This window comes from Pristis pectinata, chromosome 3 (genome assembly GCF_009764475.1).
Source record: "Pristis pectinata isolate sPriPec2 chromosome 3, sPriPec2.1.pri, whole genome shotgun sequence".
Taxonomy (NCBI): Eukaryota; Metazoa; Chordata; class Chondrichthyes; order Rhinopristiformes; family Pristidae; genus Pristis; species Pristis pectinata.
This window is the reverse complement of record NC_067407.1, coordinates 123,731,234-123,752,710: the sequence shown is the minus strand read 5'-3', so window position 1 is coordinate 123,752,710 and position 21,477 is coordinate 123,731,234. Positions and strand designations below refer to the sequence as shown.

General features: G+C 42.8%; 1 protein-coding gene across 1 annotated transcript in view; it reads left to right on the top strand.

The window, feature by feature from the left end:
- fmn2b (formin 2b) overlaps nt 1-21,477 on the top strand; it is a 370,539-nt gene that overhangs the window by 225,905 nt on the left and 123,157 nt on the right. The window contains 2 exon segments of the mRNA XM_052012981.1: nt 10,277-10,336; nt 10,477-10,597. Coding sequence (XP_051868941.1) covers nt 10,277-10,336; nt 10,477-10,597 — 181 coding nt within the window.

Genomic DNA, 21,477 nt, shown 5'->3' with positions numbered 1-21,477 from the left:
ATCAGATACAATCACTAGGTTAAAGAAACATTTAAACAGGCACTTGAAGAGGGAAGACATAAAAAGATATGGACCTAATGCAGGCAAGTGGGATTAGTGTAAATGGGCAAAAAGGTTGGCGTAGACAGGGTCAGCTGAAGAGCCCATTTCTGACTCTACAATTCGACTCATTTGACATTTAGAGTGGTAGTGAAATTATGATCAATGAAAGGATCTCTTTATTAGGTCAAGGGAATGTCAAAGAGGGACAGTCCTTTTAATGAAATACACAGCAGGCAGTATATAGCAAAATGTGATTTTGCAGGGTATATAATAGTTTTATATGCCAAAGTATTCTTCTGACTTGATGTGCTTTGCGTGTATGGCCTGTTGAAGAGCTATTTGTGTAATTTGCATTTAATCTCAATTGATTTAGGCAAGGCTAGAAATATTTTGGAAAACTGTAGATCCTTTTCAATGTTAAACTAAAATTACATTATGAAAATCGCATGCTTTGCAGTTCTGAGTGCAGATATGTACAGACCAAGATTGTTTCACATTCAGGGACTATTTAAAGTGAGTAGTTCAGTTTCAAGAAGAGGCTTGGACAATTGGAATGTCTTCAGAAACAGTAACTGTCACTGGGAAGTGTGAGTTGTAGCTGAATATTTTTATTGCATCAATTAAGCTTGACATGGTTGGGATATAAAACTGAGAAATTGTGGATCCTAACTGTGAAGGAAATAAGCACATTTGTCAAAAATAGCTTATTAAATGGATTAACATGAGTTCATTTCCTTTAGTAGCACAGAGCAGCCTCAGTTTGTTTCCAGTTACTGAGTCTCCTGGCTTTAAAAAAAAATAAAGGTTATTTTTAAAATGAGCTGAATCACATCACAACCACTTGGCTAAGTGTGCAAAAGCATACTGAGTCATTACCAGTGAATGAAGTCTTGATTAGTTTCACTCAGTTCCTTATCAGTATTTCCCTTAAATTCATTTACAAAGAGTTCTGATGAACTTGGAATGACGTACAGGAATTAAGTACGGTACCGTATTGAAATATGAAATGACTCTCTAACTCTCTGAGCCTACTTCCAACAAGCCACATTCAATTGGCAGAGCTTATACTGGATGGAGTGGACGTGGAGAGGATGTTTCCATTAGCAGTAGAGTCTAGGACCAGAGGGCACAGCCTCAGAATAAAAGGATGTCCCTTCAGAACTGAGATGAGGGGGAATTTCTTCAGCCAAAGGGGGGGTGAATCTGTTGAATTTGTTGCCACAGAGGGCTGTGGAGGCCAAGTCATTGGGTGTATTTAAGGCAGAAATTGATAGGTTTTTGGTTGGTAAAGGAGTTACGGGGAGAAGGCAGGAGAATGGGGTTGAAAAATAAAATCAGCCCTGATTCAATGGCAGAGCAGACTCGATGGGCTGAATGGCCTAATTCTGCTCCAATTTCTTATGGTCTTATCCCGCAAGCTGAGTCATGGAGACGTACAGCGTAGAAACAGGCCCTTAGGCCCATCGCATTCATGCTGACCAAGTAACCATCTGTACTAACCCCATTTATCAGCATTTGTCCTTGGCCTTCTATGGCTTGGCAGTTCTAATGCTCATCTAGATGCTTCATGTTGTGTGAGTACCTGCATCTATCACCCATACAGGCAACAAGTTCCAGATTCTAATTATCCTCAGGGTGAAAATATTCTTCCTCCAATCACCCTCTGCCTCTATTATCAAGCCAACTTCAGATCCAATTTGTCAGCTTAGCTTGGATTTCAAGTATTCTAACAATTTTTTTCAGCGCAATACAGGCCCTTTTGGCCCACCATGTTGTGCCGAACTTTAAACCACGCCTAAGACTATCTAACCCCTTCCTCCCACATATCCCCCTATTTTAAATTCCTCCATATGCTTATCTAACAATCTCTTGAATTTGACCAATGTACCTGCCTCCACCACCGCCCCAGGCAGCGCATTCCATGCCCCAACCACTCTCTGGGTGGGGAAAAAAAACCTCCCTCTGATATCTCCTTTGAACTTCCCACCTATTGCTTTAAAGTCATGCCCTCTTGTATTGAGCATTGGTGCCCTGGGAAAGAGGTGCTGGCTGTCTACTCTATCTATTCCTCTTAATATTTTGTATACCTCTTATCATGTCTCCCTTCATCCTCCTCTCCAAAGAGTAAAGCCCTAGCTCTCGTAGTCTCTCCTCATAATCCATACTCTCCAAACCAGGCAGCATCCTGGTAAATCTCCTCTGTACCCTTTCCAATGCTTCCACATCCTTCCTACAATGAGGTGACCAGAACTGGACGCAGTACTCCAAATGTGGTCTAACCAGAGTTTTGTAGAGCTGCATCATTATCTCATGGCTCTAAAACTCGATCCCATGACTTATGAAAGCTAACATTCCATAAGCTTTCTTAACTACCCTATCCACCTGTGAGGCAACTTTCAGGGATCTGTGGATATGAACCCCCAGATCCCTCTGCTCCTCCACACTACCCAGAGTCCTGCCATTAACCTTGTGCTCTGCCTTAAAGTTTGTCCTTCCAAAGTGTACCACATCACACTTCTCTGGATTGAAGTCCATCTGCCACTTGTCAGCCCAGCTCTGCATCCTATCAATATCCCTCTGCAATCTTCAACAGTCCTCCACACTATCCACAACACCACCGACCTTTGTGTCATCTGAAAACTTGCTAACCTACCCTTTTACCCCCTCATCCAAGTCATTAATAAAAATCACAGAAAGTAGAGGTCCCAAAACCGATCCTTGTGGGACACCGCGAGTCACAGCCCTCCAATCTGAATGCACACCCTCCACCACAACACTCTTCTTTCTACAGGCAAGCCAATTTTGAATCCACATGACCAAGCCTCCCTGGATCCCATGCCCTCTGACGTTCTGAAGAAGCCTACCATGTGGAACCTTGTCAAATGCCTTGCTTAAATCCATGTAGACCACATCTACTGCACTACCCTCATTAATCTGTCTGGTCACCTCCTCAGAGCCCTATCAGGCTAGTGAGACATGATCTGCCCTTCACAAAGCCATGCTGGCTGTCCCTGATCAGACCATGATTCTCTAAATGCTCATAGATCCTATCTCTTAGAATCCTTTCCAACAGCTTGCCCACCACAGACGTAAGGCTCACTGGTCTGTAATTCCCTGGATTATCCCTACTTCCTTTTTTGAATAAGGGGACAACATTTGCCACCCTCCAATCCTCCGGTACCATCCCCGTGGACAACGAGGACTCAAAGATCCTAGCCAACGGTTCAGCAATCTCCTCCCTCACCTTGTGGAGCAGCCTGGGGAATATTCTGTCAGGCCCCGAGGACTTATCTGTCCTGATATTTTCTAACAGCTCCGACACATCCTCTCTCTTGATATCTACATGCACTAGAACATGAACCTTACCAACACTGTCCTCAGCGTCATCAAGGCCCCTCTCCTCGGTGAATACTGAAGAGAGGTATTCATTGAGAACCTCACCTTCTTCCAGGCACATCTTCCCACCTTTGTCTGTAATCGGTCCTACCTTTACTCACGCCATCTTTCTGCTCTTCACATAAGTGAAAAAAGCCTTGGGATTTTCCTTAACCCTACTCGCCAAGACCTTTTCATGTCCCTTTCTTGCTCTCCTGAGCCCCTTAAGTTCCTTCCTTGCTACCCTGTATTCCTCATGAGCCCTATCTGATCCTTGCTGCCTACACCTTATGTTTGCTGCCTTCTTCCTCCTAACTAGTTGTTCCACCTCTCTTGTCACCCATGGTTCCTTCACCCTGCCATTCTTTCTCTGCCTCACCGGGACAAATTTATCCCTAACATCCTGCAAGAGATCCCTGAACAACGACCACATATCCATAGTACATTTCGCTTCAAAAATGTCATCCCAATTTACTCCCGCAAGTTCTAGCCTTATAGCCTCGTAATTTGCCCTTCCCCAATTAAATATCTTCCTGTCCTCTCTGCTATCCTTGTCCATGACAATGCTAAAGGTTGGGGAGCAGTGGTCACTGTCCCCCAAATGCTCACCCACTGAGAGATCTGTCACCTGACCTGGTTCATTACCTAATACTAGATCTAATATGGCATTCCCTCTAGTTGGCCTGTCAACATACTATGACAGGAATCTGTCCTGGACACACTTAACAAACTCCGCCCCATCTAAACCTTTGGTACTAAGCAGGTGCCAATCAATATTTGGGAAGTTGAAGTCTCCCATGATAACAACCCTGTTATTCTTGCACCTTTCCAAAATCTGCTTCCCAATCTGCTCCTCAGTATATCCTACTGCTACTGGGGAGCCTATAGAGTACTCCCAGTAGAGTAACTGCTCCTTTCGTGTTCCTAACTTCCACCCATACTGACTCTAGAGAGGATCCTTCTACATTATCCACTCTTTCTGCAGCTGTAATAGTATCCCTGACCAGTAGTGCCGCCACTCCTCCTCTTCTCCGCCGCCCCTCTCCCCCCCCCCCCACCCAATCCCTTTTAAAACACTGAAATCCAGGAATATTCAATGTCTATTCCTGCTCTGGTGACAGCCAAGTCTCTGCCAGAGCCACAATATCATAGTTCCACATATTTATCCAAGCTCTCAGTTCATCACCCTTTTCCTGATACTTCTTGCCTTTAAGTAAATGCATTTTAGCCCATCCACCTTACTACTTTTACACCCTATACTCTGCTTCTCCTTCCTCAAAGCCTCTCTACCTGTCAGACCTGACTTTCCCCATCCCCTTCTTCCTCTGACCTACCCCTCTGGTCCCCATCCCCCTCACAAACTAGTTTAATCCCTCCCGAACCACACTAGCAAACCTGCCTGCAAGGATATTGGTCCCCCTTGGGTTCAGGTGTAACCCGTCCACTCTACAGGTCCCACCTTCCCCAGAAGAGATCCCAGTGATCCAAAAATCTAAAACCACCTCTCCTGCACCAACTCTTCAGCCACGTATTCATCTGCCGTCTTCTCCTATTCTTACCTTCACTATCACGCGATACTGGCAGCAATCCTGAGATTGCTACCCTTGAGGTCCTGTTCTTTAGCCTTCTGCCTAGCTCCCTAAACTCACTTTTCAGGACCTCATCCCTCTTCCTACCTATGTCGTTGGTACCAACATGTACCACGACTTCTGGTTGTTCTCCCTCCCACTCAAGAATGCTGTGGACCCGATCAGAGACATCCCAGACCCTGGCACCTGGGAGGCAACATACCATCTGGGATTCATTCTCACTTCCACAGAACTTCCTGTCTGTTCCCCTGACTATCGAGTCCCCTATCACTACTGCCCTCCTCTTCTCCTCCTTTCCCTCCTGAGCAGCAGGACCAGTGCCAGAGACCTGGCTGCTGCTGCTTGATCCCTGTAGGTCACCCCCCTCAACAGCATCCAAAGTGGAAAACCTGTTACTGAGGGGAACAGCCTCCGGGGTCCTCTGCACTGTCTGCCTGTTCCCTTTTTCTTTTCCTCTCCCCTGACAGTCACCCTTCTATCTGCCTCCTGGACCCTAGAAGTACCTGCTCTAGAGGGGGGGGGGGGGATGACTGTCTCCTGATGCACAGCACCTACATATCTCTCTCCCTCCCTGATGCTTTGCAGTGTTTGAAGCTGTGACTCCAGCTCATCAACTCTGAGCCAAAGTTCCTCCAGCACTTACTGCAGAAGTGGTCACAGTGCACCCCAGCAGGATCCACTAGCTCCCACGTCAAGCAGCTGCAGCACACCACCATGTCCTCCATCTTTTCTTTTCCCTACCTAGTTTTATTCTACTTAAAATTTATAACAGGTAAACCTTACCTTTACTTGCCAGCTACTCACCCGCCTCGCCCCTTTACTGCCTAAGTCCGTTGACCCAAAGCCCAATCACTCTGCTCCCTCTCACTCCACTGCCCGCTGGATATGGCGATCTTTTTAAACTGTCTGTGCTCTCCCGACTGACGTCACGTGCCTGCGCAGTCTCTACCCACTATCCCCGAACCGTTAGAAGAAAAAGAAACTTATCTCTTAAGTCCTCGGCTGATTCCGCTCACTTGCCTCTCGCTCCCGAATTTGGATGAGCCTTCCGTGTGGGAGGGACCTCTTCCGTGAAAAATGTATAAACTACACTGCCTTGATGTATACTGCTAACTCTTTGGGAAAAATTCAATTTTCAGGCATCTCCCCCCGAACAAAACCACATTATCTTTGATTAATCCCTGCCTTTCCACGTGTAGATGAATCCTGCCTCTCGGATATTTTTTCCACCAACTTCCCTATCGTCGTCATTGGACTTATGGGCCTGTAATTACCTAGCTAATTTCTCCTGCCCTTCTTGAATAAGGGTACCACATTTCCTATTCTCCAGTGATCTGGCATGTCACCTGTGGCTGGTGAAGGTTTGGCTGTATCTGATGGGGTTTCACCAATCTCCCATTTGCTTCCCATAGCAGCCTGAGAGAGTTCTCATCAGATCCTTGGGATTTGTGCACCCTTATGCCTGCTAAGACATTTAATACCGCCACCTTTCAAATGATTTCTGAAATTCCGCCATCTCTGTTACAGAATTCTCCAATTACGATATCCTTGTGAATACAGATGAGAAATACTCCCATCCATTCTCTAGTTCCACACACAGCAACTTTGGCCACTAATGAGCCATACTTTTTCTCAGATTCTTCTTTCCTTTGATATACTTGATATAAGCTGCTTTTGGTATTTTCCTGAATCTTGTCCGCAGTGATATTTTGTACCCACTCTTTGCCCTCTTTCTTTTTACATACCTTTCTTCACTGTCTATGCTCCTGAAGGATTTGCCCGTTTTCAGTTCTCTATACCTGCTGTATATGTTTTTTGTTATCAAGCCCACCATGTTCTTTGACATCCAGTGTTCATTGGACTTGTGGTTCTTGCCTTTTCATCCTTATTGGAACATGTCCCTGAGCTCTCATTATTCCACTTTTGAATGATTCCCACTTGTCAGATGTCGACCTAACTGCAAGTAGCTGCTCCCACTCTCCTTTTCCCAGGTCTTTTGGTTTGAAATGAGCCTCACCCCCACCCCCTTCTCCTGTACATTCCAGACATTTCTTATCCCTTTTCATAACTTGCAGTTACTGTCACTACATCTTTTCCCACTTGCACAGCTGCAATCCCCAAGATTACATCCAGAGCTGCCACTTCTCTTGTAGGACTATCTATATACTGGCTTGAACAGCTCTCCTGAACACACTTTATAAATCTCACTCTCCAGTTTTCATACAAAAGCAATCCCAGGTAATGTTGGGGAATTTGAAATCCCCTCCTACTATGAGCCGCGCATATCGCTGTGATTTGTCTACGTATCTATTCGAACTCCTGCTAATGCTCAGGAAGTCTGCAGTACACACCAAACAGGATGATCAACCCCTTTTTTGTTCCTAAGCTTCACCCATATGGTTTTCTCTACTGCCAAGTTGAGGCCAAATGCAGGTTACAAGAACAACAACACCTATTCCAACTTGGCAGTCTCCAACCTGATGGCATCAACATCGATTTCTCTAACTTCTGGTAACCACTCCCCCTGTTTCTCCCCCTCACCCCACACCTTGGTTTTGCCTTATCCCTCTGGCCCCTTTACTACTCCTCCTCCCCTCCCCTGCCCATCACCCACACCTTCATTCCTCCGGTTCCCCACCTCCCTTTTATTCCATGATCTTCTAACCCCTCATATCAGATTCCATCTTGTTCAGCCCCTTGCCTCCTCCACCTATCACCTCCCAGCTTCTCACATCACTCCCGTACACAGCCCCCCCCCCATCTACTTACTTTCCTCCTGTCACCTGGATTTACCTGTCACCTGCCAGCTCATGCTCCTCCCACTACCCTCCCCTCCCCACCCCACCCTTTTATTCTGGCTTCTGCCCTCTTTCTTTCCAGTTCTGATGAAGGGTCTCGGCTGTTCATTTCCCTCCGTAGATGCTGCCTGACCTGCTGAGTTCCTCCAAAGTTTTGTGTGTGGCCCCTTTTGAAGAGTCAAGAGATCCTCCCTTATTTCTGCCATAATGGACTTCCTTGTCAATATTGCAATGCTGCCACCTCTTTTACACCCAAGTCACACCTAAAGATTGTATACCCTATGATGTTGGGTTGCCAGTCCTGCCCTTTTAACCATATCTTTGGCAACTATATCATCTTGTGCTGACCAATCCTCTATGTTCCTCTACCTTGATAGTCGAACTCTTTGCATTAAAATAGATGCAGTTTAACTTAGCAATCCTTCCATGTGTCTATTTTGTTTTGCCTGTTGGAATATCAGTTTTCCTTCATTATTTGACTGTACCTCTCCTTCTCTCTCTCTTCCCCCCCCCCCCACTCCAATCCCAATCCCCTGAAACCGTCCATTCCCCTCCCAAATTAGCTTAAACCACTGCCGCTCCCCTCCAAAGGCATTAGCAAACAACCCTTTGAGGATATTAGGATGTTGAACCCATTCCAGTTCAGGTACAACCTGTGGAGCTTGTACAGGTCACACCTTAGTGAAAGAAATCAAAAGCCCTCTCTCCTACACCGTCTCTTTAGCTACATGTTCATCTGACTTGGCTTCCTATTCCTATATTCACTAGCACATGGCACCAGAAGTGATGCAGAGATTACAACCTTGGAGGTTCTGCTCTTTTTATCTGCAACCTAGCTTCCCACATTGTCCCTCTTTCCTTCGATTCCTGCCTGGCCAAGTTGTTGTTTCCTGTTAACTTAAAGTTCAGTCGCTTCCTAAAGTACAAATCCTATTATTTGAAAATTAAATTTCAATTATTGTATTTGTCATTCCTACTTTGTTTTCAGTCTATCACTTTTGGTGCTTTGATTCTTTGAGTAGCAGGTGGACTTCATTACTCATGATTTCCAAGGGCAATGTGCTGTCCCCTCCATCCTTGGACGACAGGGAAAATTTCAAATCTTTGAGCCTGTTATCGTGGCTTAAAGTAGGAGCCTTGAAATTAATTTTGAAATAATTATTTTGTTTACTTTAAACAGTGAATCCCAATGATCTAATTTGAGGGATTAGAAGAGTTAATACTCCTTGACAGTGTGGGAGCTAAGCTATTATGAATAGTTGGAATAACAACAGCAGTGAAGCACTTCTCAGTTAATGATTCCCACTATTGGTAATTTCCCTCCCGCACACCGTCAGTAACTCCTACGTGTCAGTCATAAAGTAAATGAATTTTGAAGTGAGCAGTGGGGAAATAAATGCATTGGGTTCAGATTTTTTTTTTCCCCCAAAAGTATTCTTGATAAAACACAATTCAGGTGACTCACTTCTAAGCAATAGCCACAATATTACATGCAAATGCAAAGAATTGTCAACTGAGTTTTGGTTTTATTTTTGTCTTGCCGTTTGAGAATACCACCACAAAATAAAATTTCTACAGATTGAATGACTTCTTGGAAGGATCGGTGACCGGAAACATGCTTCACAGATGCTGTTTGGCCTGCTGAGTATTTCAAGCATTTGATTGTATTTTAGATTTCCAGCATCTGCAGTGTTTTGCCCTACAATTTGTTTTTAAATGGTCTACTTCCAAGTTTTCACTTGTAACTGTAGATGATATTTGGTTCCAAAGAGAAGCATCTTGGCCTGGCTTATCCTGGCAACTGGTGTTCTGAAAGTTACAGGAAAGTTGTAGGGATTGTGGATGCCAGGATTTACATACACTTGTTTCCCCTTGGATCATACCCTCCACCCACCTCCCTTTGTTGCTTGACCAAGTGGAACCACAGCAGTTGAACAGTTGGACAGCCCATTTATCATGGCTGCTCTCCCCCCTCATAATCCTTCGAGGCATTAGACCCGAGGGAAGTGGCCTAGTTAGTGTCCTGATGTTGCCAACAATTAGGCAATCTGGGTTTCATGTTCTTCACGCTGTTTTCAGCTTTAGGTCCAGTATTTAGCTCATTGGTGAAAGGTTTTGTAAAAATCAGTGGAAGGAGTAAATTTTAGACAGGCACACAAGAATCATTTGGAGATAGCAGCTTCACCGTGGTCAGCACATGTGGAAACTAGCTGCGTTGCAGGAGGCAAGCACGTGTTTAACTTTTGACGAACTCTTTCAGGTCTGCATTCAGTTCAGTTTGATGCCTGAGGGAGCTCTCAGGAATACTAAGGCCGACTAGTCTTGTATAATGAAGGAGAGTGCAGCTAAGGAGGTTTGGGGTGGGTAGGGAATGCACATGCAGTGACTTGGAAATGATCATAAATTTCTGAATTTGCCTTGGTAATATGCAGATAATCACAGTACATAATGACCCTTCTCTCACTCTTTCAGGACAACAGTATTAACCTCCTCTTCTACCTGGTATCATATTATCTGCGTAATTTTGATAAGGTATGCTTTCAATATTTGTGAATACTTGTATATTTTGGCAATTATTGTATTTTTAATCTTAAAAGTAACTTTTATTAGTCTTATCATCCAATCATGTTGCAGGGGATACAGGCTAAAAATTTCCAACCATTTTGTCTCAGGATGCAGGTACAGAACAAAGTATTTTCCCTTTACCAGAACCACAGGACTTGTTTCAAGCTTCACAGATGAAGTTTGAGGACTTCGAGAAGGACCTCCGTAAACTTAAGAAGGACTTGAAAGGTAGAGGCTTTTCTATTTTAGATTTGGCTGTGTAGATGGTGCTTTTGTCTGATTCCTCATTGGACTAAAAGAGAACTATTAAATCAACAAAGATGGTTTCCACTATTTTCAGTGTTAGGTGATTGATGCTTTGTGCAAATAAACTGCTTTTTATGTGTACAGTGTGGAAAAACTTTGAAAAAATGAGTAAATGTTAACATTGTAATTTAACGAGCATCATTTTATCACAAAATCACAATTAATTTATCACCCTTGCTGTGGTGAGGCACTGTCTTGCCTTTGAGTCAGAAGGTTATAGTTCAAATCCCACTTCAGGGAACTGAGTAGAAGATCTTGGCTGACACTTCAACACTGCTGAGCAAACGTTGTGCTATCAGATGTAGCCTCATTCAGATCAGACTAAGTTGAGGCTCTGCCTGTTCCCTTGGGTAGATGTAAAAGATCTCAAGGAACTGATTTGATGGAGTTTTAACCCCAACGTCCAGTCCAATATTAATCCATTAAGTAGCACTTTTTCAAAATAAAACAAGTAAATTGTTATTTTGAGAGCTTTGCTGTTTGTTAATCGATTTCCAGCTTTCCTATCTCAAAGCACTATCTGCACTTCAAACGTACTTTATTCAGCCACCCCAAAGCATTCTGTAGTCAAAGTTCATGAAAAGTGCTCTATAAGAATTATTAGTTTATAATTTAGTTGACACAATTGTACATAAAGCAACATCAGCGAGTAATATCTCACAAAATGACAGTTACGGATAATACCTTTAAGCGTACAGAGGAGGTATGTGCTGTGTTTTTGTTTCTGCACACGTCATAGGAATAAATTGTTCCAAACCACCCCTAATGCATCTCGCCTAGCCTTTTTGATTTGTGCAACTTATGCTTAAGGAAACATTTTCCAGGAATGCGTCCCTTAAATTGAGGAATGGCTGTACCATGGCTGGGTGACGCAAGTAATGATTTTTTTTAATGCAGTGTTCGGCTGCCAATTGGATATTTATAGATGACACTGACAGTGCTTACAGTGGAATAAAATTACCTGGTCCTTTTTAAGAAAATGGCAAAGCTAAGCTGCAAGGAACATTTTACCTTAAGGCAGGGTTGGATTGGTCACACATTTATACCCCACTGATATCCCCCACATCTGAATGAAGTAGATGAGAGAAATAAATCTTCCAAGGTGTATGATGGGTGGAAAGGGTAATATGTGGTCAATTTGGTGGAGGCCTTTTTCATAGCTCATCAATGTAATTTCCAGCAAGTAGTGAGAAAATGCAGAGGTTTGATGCTGATTCCCAAAAAAAACTATTCGGTTGAGTTATATATTTGTATATTAATTGAGGATTCTGGGCATTGCATAAGTAGGTGGACTTGAGGCAATGATCATCAGTGGCAGAGCAGGCCAATACTCCTATTTCTTGTATTCTAACTCAGATCATTTTTTCATGCCTTCGCATTTTAATTCTAGGCATGCAATGAATGTATGAATTTGTCCAGTTATACTGAAGAATATTGTGCTATGCGGCTATTTGTCTATTATAAGTAAAAGCTCACTGGTTTGTGCATCTTAGAAATGTTGCCTTTGGTGAGGAAGCATGTAAATGCAAGGCCAAAGAAGGGAAAAAAGGTCTTGTCAAATAAATGAACTGAAGTCTTGCTGCCTTAAATTTGTGAAATAAATGCAGAATACTGCCTTTTGAAACAAAATGTTTTGCAAACATTTCAGCTTTCAAACTAATGAAAAGTTTGGATATGTTTGTCTCTATTGTGTTGGTGTAGCTCATTACTGACACAGCAAAATCCATGGGAAAATATTTTCAACATACTAATAATGATTTCAGTTCAAAATGGTTTCCCCTCTGAACCTGTACTAACTAAACACTTCAGAAGGGGTTTGTGATGTTGTCAAATTGGGATTTTATGATTGGCTGTTCAAGTTTTTAGAACTACTGTATTTGAAGTGAAACAAAGATTATCCATACATCATCATTGTTTCAAGAAGAGATTCCTTTTAATTAGTAGCTGTGAATGATAGGATTTAAGTAGCCTGTGTAACACATAAGAGAAAAGGAAAGTGAATGGGAGAGATACCGAGGCAGCCGTTCCTCATCTTTCAACTGCACAACCCCACGAAAGTTTCTCTTGGGGATAAGGAGTAAGAATATTACCGCCTGTAATGGACAGAGGAACAGAATTGTATTAGTGAGTGTACCAAGCTGAGTTCCCAGCAACTGTTTCACCTCCACATTTCATGGCTTTGTGGAAGCCTGATCTTGCTCTTCTTTGAGGCAAGCGGCATGTAGTTTGTATAGCAACCTGATCTGCTTTTGATCTTCCGCAGCTGTCAGCAGCCTTCCTCAAGGCAGTCATAGCAAATGATGGCTTTTGCTCTGGCTCCATTCTGCGCTGGAAATTCCAGCATTCAGCACATGACTTAAATCAACTCAACCTGCGGTGAGATGTTTTTAGATCGCCAATCTTTGAAGAGTGCCAACGAGGGCTTTTAGAGGTTGTCTCTTGTAAATCCAACAACCTTGACCCTCCCCCAGATCTTCTAATCCCTATTCCAAAACAAAGTTGGGAGTTGCAAGGAAAAGGATTAAACTCTTCCCAAAAAAAATGTCATTGTGAAATGAATTCTGTTCAGATTATAACAAACAAACTCAGAATATAGATCAAATTCTTGGAGCTGCTAGAGTAGAACGTACTGATTGGTCAAGCTTTATCTCCAGGGAGAACTCGCCTCAGTGCACACTGAAAATCTACATTATTGAAACAACTGAATTGCACACAATTTATTGAAAGCATGTTTAGAAATTACTGTTCAATTTGCACAGAGTATTCAAAAGTAGATATATTCAAGACTCTGAAGTCTGAAACATACAGTTGATCCATTCTCCCTTTAATGAACAATGCTAATTTGAGTATATACCTATCTGTGGGTATTACTTCCAAAGGCTGACATGCTGGTGATTAGGGAATGAAGGACATCAGTGACCTAAAAGAAGCCTGACCACAAAACCTCAATGGGCATTTTGACAGGGATTTTTCTCTTTCTGATGTGAGATGTCATCAGGCACCGTCTGTACGGGGTCTGTTGGATCTGGCAATAGTGATGACATCGAGGATTCACGAGAGACTGCAGACGCTAGAAATCTGGAGCAACGCACAAAGGAGCTGGGAGAGCTCAGCAGGTCAGGCAGCATCTATGGAAGGAAATGAACAATTGACATTTCGGGTCGAGACCCTTCAGAATCAGGTTTATTATCACTGACATACGTTGCGAAATTTGTTTTGCAGCAGCAGTACAATGCAAGACATAAAAGGTGCAAATAAATAGTGCAAAAGAGGAATAACGAGTGTTCATGGACCATTCATCTGATGGTGGAGGGGAAGGAGCTGTTCCTAGAATATTGAGTGTAGGTCTGCAGGCTCCAGTCCCTCCTTCCTAATGGTAGCAATGAGAAGAGGGCATGTCCTGGGTGGTGAGGGTCCTACAATCAGAACTGGAAAGAGGGGAGATAGCCAGGATAAAAAGGTTGGGGGTGGGGGGGGAGGGGGTGGAGTAAGAGCTTGGTGGGTGATAGGTGGATGACAGGCAGGGGAGGGAGGGAGGAGGATGGGAGAATGCTTGGTAGGTGAGGGAGGGAGGACAGTGATGACATCACGTTGAGAAGCCAGTTATATTGAAGAATTCAACAAACTTACAAAAAAAAGCTGTTTAGTTGTCTAAAGGATTTTATTTCACAAATTATTATGATGTTTAGAGTGCATTCGCATGGGATTGAAGTCATAGATGGAATTGTGGTCTGCAAACAAAAGTAATGATTTTTATTAGTTTATAATCCTTTTGAGCTTTGAAATACTTTGAGGAATTGAACTCCACCCATGTTATGATGTAATTTTTTTTTTGTTGACAGCCTTGGCAATGACTGCAACAATGTGAAGGAAAGCATTAGTACTGACGGTTCACGAATTTGTGTTTTACTGCAGAACTTGCTGTCATTTTCTGTGTAATGACAATTTATGCTGACAGTTTCATTGTCATAACAGTGAATTCTGGGTCAGTATGTCCAATGGATTGTAGCTGATGTCAACCTGTTAAGACTGCTGTAAGAATGACTGGGATCCCAATCTGCTGTTGGAAAATTTACTCAAGTGTCAGACTTAAGCTTTGCATTTCTTCAAGCTGATTTGTGTTAACCAACATATGTCCAAAGAGATTTGGAGCTCACTGTACATTGCTGTTAAGATACATTGAGGTATGAAAACTACCAAAAAAGATTTGATTAACTAGAGGACAAGCATATAAAGAAGAACATCTATGCAAAGCCCTGCTTGGACTGCATCTGGAATCCTGTACCAAAAACAAAATATTGGAAATATCAGCTGGTCAGGCAGAACCTGTGGAAAGAAATGGAGTTAATGTTTCAGGTTGAAGACCCTTCCACTGCTTTAGACTTAGCTGAGTGTTTCCAGCATGTTTATTTTTGCTTCAGATTTCCCACACCTGCATTTATTTTTTTTTTAAAAAAGCATTCACTTAGTCTGAAATCCTTTGTTCCTTTAGGGGCCTGTGAACTATAAAACAAAAGTACTTTGAGCCTGGTGGTAGAGATTCACCTGAATATTACAAGGGTTTATTAGACAGTGAGGAGAGGTGATATAGATCACGCTTGTATTCCCCAGAATAACACAGAATTTAGTAAGTAGATATCTAAGATATTTAGTATTTTGTCAGGTGGAGAGGAAATGTTTACCATTGCTGAGATTCTCTTGGACAAGCAGACACACCCTTAAAGCTTTTCTGGAAAGTAGCTAGGAAGCAGTTCACGCACAAGTTGGTAGATCTAGCTCAATTGATTTTTTTTTTAAATCTGAAATGTTCAATAGCCAAAGGTTTAAAGGAATTTCGGGGAAACATGGAGGGAGTTAAGAAGCAGATCCTCAGTGATCTCATTGAATGAAGGAGCAGGCTCGAGGGAATGAATTGCCTGATCCTAACCCTATGTTCCACAGTTGTGTTCTGTGCTATTTCAGTCTCGTCTATAGCAAGTTGTTTTGCAAAAGCTCATGAATATTAAATTAACAAGCAGAGCAAAGGAAAGATTGCATTTGTCTGCTCTAAATTTTGTCTCAACATGTCTTTGCATATAATTCATCTATCTACCTGATACATCATCCCGACAGATCATTGCATAAGTACCAAGAGGTAGAAGAAAAGGAAAAAAAAACACTAACAGGATGCAGAGTGTTATAGTTATGTAGAAAATGCAGGTAGACAAATAAGGTGCAAGGGCCAGAACAAGGTAAATTTGAGAGATCAGGAGCTCTCTTTACATACAAGTGGTCCATTTAAGACTCTTATAACAGTGGGATCAAAGCTGTCCTTGAGCCTGGTGGTACATGTTCTCAAGCTTTTGTATCTCCTGCCCGATGGAAGGGGGGAGAAGAGAGAGTGACTGGGTTGGGAACGGGTCTTTGATTATGTTGGCTGCTTTCCTGGGGCAGCGGAAAGTGTAGACAGAGTCAATGGAGGGGAGGCTGGTTTTTGTGATGGACTGGGCTGTGCTCACAACTTCGTGCAGTTTCTTGGGGTCGTGGCAGAGCAGTTGCCATACCAAGCTGTGATGTACCCAGATACGCGAGTCTCTCTTGCTTTGGGTTTCATGCTACGACATTTAAGCTTCCTAGTTTAAGTGCCTGTGATTAGCTCCCAAAATTTGCTGACCTACTATCCTTCATCCTTTTGAGATGTTACTTCTTTTTAAAAAAAATAACATTTTACAAGATTCTGACCACCTGTCCTGATAGTTATACAACGTGGAAACAGATCCCCACCAGTCCTCACCAACCGTAAAGCATGCATTTACATTTATCCCATTTTATTCTTGCTGCATTCCCATCAGCTGGAGCTGTGAGGCAGCAACTTTACTGGCTCCACCACTGTGCTGCTGGTGAAGATAGGAAAACTTGAAAATGTGCACCCCTAGGCTAAAGGACAGGTTCTATATCATTGTTATAAGACTCTTGAATGGACCTCTTGTAGGATAAAGATTAACCCTTGATCTCTCAATCTACCTCATTATGGCCCTTGCACCTTAGTCTCCCTGCGCTGTGCTTTCTCTGCAACTGTAACACTGTTCTGCATTCTGTTGATATTCCCTTTGTACTACCTCTATGTACTTGTGTTTTGAAATAGTCTGGATGGCATGCAAAGTAAAGTTGTCACATGTACTGAGGTACAGTGATAAATAATAGACCAATTGCCAATATGAAATTTTATTAATCTCCTGTGAACTACCTTGCACCATCTTAATACTTCAGAAGGCACGGAACGATGCTTTACTTTTGATAGTCGGATGTGGGAATATGGATGGAGGTTAGGCAGAGAGAGCAAAATGCATCTCCGTCCTCGGAGATTTTCATTGCAAGCCAACCACACGACTAATTGTTCTTGTGACCCCTGGGGCAGATTGTTCCCCTCATTTGTATTTATTGGACTTCATTGTGAAAAGCATTTGTAGTAGAAGGTGCAGGTATTTGAGAAAGCTCTTTTGTGCGAACATAGCATGTGTTCTGCCTGTGAAGTTTCCATCTGCAACATTAGGTAGTTTGTGTTACACTCAAAAATTGCATTTTACTTGCCTCGGACTCAACTCCCACTCCAAAGACTTGAACAAAAACATGTAGGCTGATGATGCAGTGAAGTACTAAGGGACTGCTGCACTGTCAGACGTACACCTTGTCAATAAGGTGTTAAATTGAAGCTGTTTTCACTCCATTTTAGTTATCACCTGCATCCTACCCAATAGTAAAGCTCCCACTAATGTCCCTGAGAGAACCAGCTATCCATTCCTTTGTATATTGGTGTTTGTGGAGCCTGTTATGGGTAAATCAGCTGCTGCAGTTCCTAAATGGCAGCAAAGTCTTTTTTGAAGTACTTCATTTACTGGAAGGCAATGAAGCAGTTCTAAAGTGAAGTATTTGTTCTAATGTAGGAATTTGAAGACACAGGTAGTTCTGAAAGGGACATAAGAGGTGTCGTGTCAAAGTGTTCTTCTATTTGTCTCATTTCCTGCGGCACGGTAGCGTAGCGGTTAGCGCGACGCTATTACGGCGCCAGCGATCGGGGTTCGATTCCCGTTGCTGTCTGTAAGGAGTTTGTACGTTCTCCCACGTCTGTGTGGGTTTCCTCCGGGTGCTCTGGTTTCCTCCCACATTCAAAAGACGTACGGGTAGGTTAATTTGGGGGTTTAAAATGGGTGACGCGGACTCGGGCTGAAAGGGCCTGTCACCATGCTGTAAATAAAATTTTTTTAAAAATTAAATAAAAACTGCAGATGCTGGAATTCTGAAACGAGAACAGAAAGGAAGCACTTGGCAGGTCAGGCTGCATCTGCAAAAAGAAAAAGTTAAGTTTTCAGGATAAAAACCCGTGTGCTGAAGCTGTGAGGAGAGACAAAGTATTCAGTGATGTTCACTGAAAGTGGGGTCACAGGTAGACAGGGTGGTGAAGAAGGCTTTTGGCATGCTGGCCTTAAGTCAAGGCATTGAGTATATAAGTTGGGAGGGCTTGGTGCAGTCGTACAGGACACTTGTGAGCTGCACTGGAGTATTGTATTCAATTTTGGTCACCCTGCTGTAGGAAAGATTTTATTAAACAGAAAGAGTGTAGAAAAAATTTCCAAGGATACTGCCAGGACTTGAGGGGCTGAGTTATAGGGAGAGGTTGGACAAGCTAGGACTTCATTCCTTGGAGCATAGGAGACTGAGAGATGATCTTATAGAGGTGTAAAAAAAAATGAGGGGCATAGACAGGGTGAAAGCATCTTTTTCCAAGAGTTGGACTATCAAGAACTAGAAGGCATAGGTTTAAGGTGAGAGGGGAAAGATTTAAGAGGAACTTGAGGGGCAACTTATTTACACAAAGGATGGTATGTTTGTAGAATGAGCTGCCAGGCAAAGTGGTTGAGGCAGGTACAATAATAACTTGTAAAAAGACAGTTGGACAGGTACATGGATTGGAAAGATTTAGAAGGTTATGGGACTAGCTTGGATGGGGCATCTTGGTCGGCATGGACCGGCTGGGCCGGGGGGGCCTGTTTCCGTGCTGTATGACTGGGTAAACAGAATTTGTTTTTCCTTGGAGCAGAGGAGACCTGCTTGAGGTCTTATTACTCAGTTTATAAGGGGCCTAAATAAGGTAAGTAGTGAGAAACCTTCCCCTTTAGCAAAGGTAACGGGAAGACATGGGTTTAAAGTAAGGGTGGGGGTTTGAGGAAGTATTTTATACACCCAGAGGGTGTTTGGAATCTGGAATGCATGTTCCAAAGGTTGGTGGAGGTAAGGACTGTCATAACATTTAAGTAGTATTTAAAATGCTACAGGGCGAATGCTGGGAAATGGGACTGGAATGGATAGGAATTTGATGCCCGGCATGGATGGGGTGGGTGAAGGGCCTAATTCCTTATTGTAAGAATCTGAGCTGCTCCCTATCCAGAACTACTACTGTTTCAGTCCCTGTGGTTGCTTATTGGGGCTCACTCTGGAACGTGCTTTGCTTCTGGTAACTTTGGTAGACTTTGCCTTCCGTCCACTTCCGAATTCAGACCTCTGGCTGAAACCACAACACTGAGCTGCAGATTTATTGATGCAGAATGTCGTCTTGCTGAAGGAGTTCGAGCCTATTCTATCCCCATCTGCACTGGTGTGCCCAGACTGGAGGATCGTTGGTCATTACTGGTGTAGATCTTATGGTCTTCAGTTGTCTCTTAAAACAGATTTTGTGTAATAAACTTCTGGCTATTGTATAAGTTGATAGTAGGTGAAACATGTTGGATTTTTTTTTAAGTAACATGCACCTGATCCTGCTTACCCACACCTCTCGCTGCCTTGGTGAAGCAGCCAGCATAATGAAAGACCCCATCCATCTGGGTCATTCTCTCTTCTCCCCTCTCCCATCAAGCAGAAGATACAGGAGCCTGAGGGCACATATCACCAGGCTTAAAGACAGCTTCTATCCCACTATTGAACGGTTCCCTTACATGATGCGATGGACTCTTGACCTCACGATCTACCTTGTTGTGACCTTGCACCCTATTGTCTACCTGCACTGCACTTCCTCTGTAACTGTGACACTTTAATCTGTACTGTTACTGTTTTTACCTGTACTACCTCAATGCACTCTGTACTAACTCAATGTATCTGCACAGTGTAATGAATTGACCGGTACGATCGGTATGCAAGACAAGTTTTTCACTGTACCTCAGTATAGGTGACAATAATATATCAGTACCACCTTGATGCATCTCATTAGTTCCTCAGATTCAAAGTCTCGCCTTCACGTTGACATCACTGCCTGACTTTGCTCCCTATCTCTGTGGACTCTGTCAGGCCTACAGCCCTCCAGAGGAGCCCAGTGTTCCCCTAACTCAGACCTCCAGTGCATGCCACATCCTTCAAATTGCCATTGACTCCCAGGCATTGAGTCTTTTCGATCCTGTGATTAGGAGTCATTTCACTGAATTGTTTTGCCTTTCTACTTCTCCGTCCTGCACCAAATCACCAAAGACTTGTTTCTTTGGAGGAGCTCATCTTATTGAGGGTGATGTTGATTCTTGTCTGATCACAATCAAGCAAGTGCTCTAGAGACTTTCGCTCAGTGACCTGCTATTAACTTTCACTAATGTGACGCTCTTAAGTTTGCATTATTGTTACGGGATATGCTTTAGGCTGTATTAGAGCCATTTACCTGACTATTGTTTTTTGAAAGAATTTGGTCTAATGGGAAGCAAGCATTTATTCTGTCGAGTTTGTAAAGTTGATTCTTTAAAAGTTGTACATGTCCCTGAAAAAAATATTGATGGAAATATTGATCCAACGTTCTGGAATCCTGTTCCTCATTTAGATAAACGACTGCAAACTGAGCAAACAGACTGCAAAGACTGTCTGCCTGTCGCCTTCTCTCTGTTAAGCAAACGTCTGTGGCTAAATGCAGTCTGTTCAGTCTAACTAGACGCTCTGGGTAGAGATTTGGTCTGAGCGATGAGGAACTTGCAACTAGACAGCTGTAGGCAGGTGACATTGAGGCAGAGTCAAATATTCCCACAGTGAAGTCACTGTGACAGAATGTGGTTGTTTGGCACAAGTTCTAACAAAATACCGGCCACTCCATCCTTGCTTTGCACTGTGCCACCTTGTAAATTCATGAACTCTGCTTAATCCCACAAGGAAATAAAATCAACTTCATTTTGTTTTTAAAGTAAATGATCCGGAAAGAAAATTCATTTTTAAAATACCTAACACTACTTCAGTGCTGTTCCTCTGTAGGTTATTTTTCTAAATTTTCTCAGATCTTTTGGCTTTGCTAAGTACACCAGGTAGTTGATGACAGTCCTTGCCACTTTGACCCAGTCATCAAAAGGCACCAGAATTTGTCAGCAACATCTCCACTTTCCCATTCTCCCCATTTTCTGGTCAATCTTTAAAATGTTGTTATTTCTATCAAATTTTACACAATTTTGTTTTATGAATCATGAAATGAGTAAATCCCTTGAGTCGTAGTTCTAATATGAAATCTGATTATTTACTCCCTCCCAGTTCTGGTGTCTTGAACATCCCTGAATTTAATTCTGGAGCCTTAAGCAGCCACATTCATCTGTCACTTTCCAACTTTAAATCTTCTTTCTCCTTGAAGATGTTCCTTTTTAAAACCTATGATTAAGCCTCTGGATCTCATCCTATTTCTCGGTGTCAGCCTTTTACTTGCTCATGCTCCTGTGGAGCAACTCAGGATTTTTTTTATTATTGCCCTAAAAATGGATATAGGAAAGTTCCTGCTGTTAGGATAATTTGAGTTGCTGGTAATAGCTTTCAAG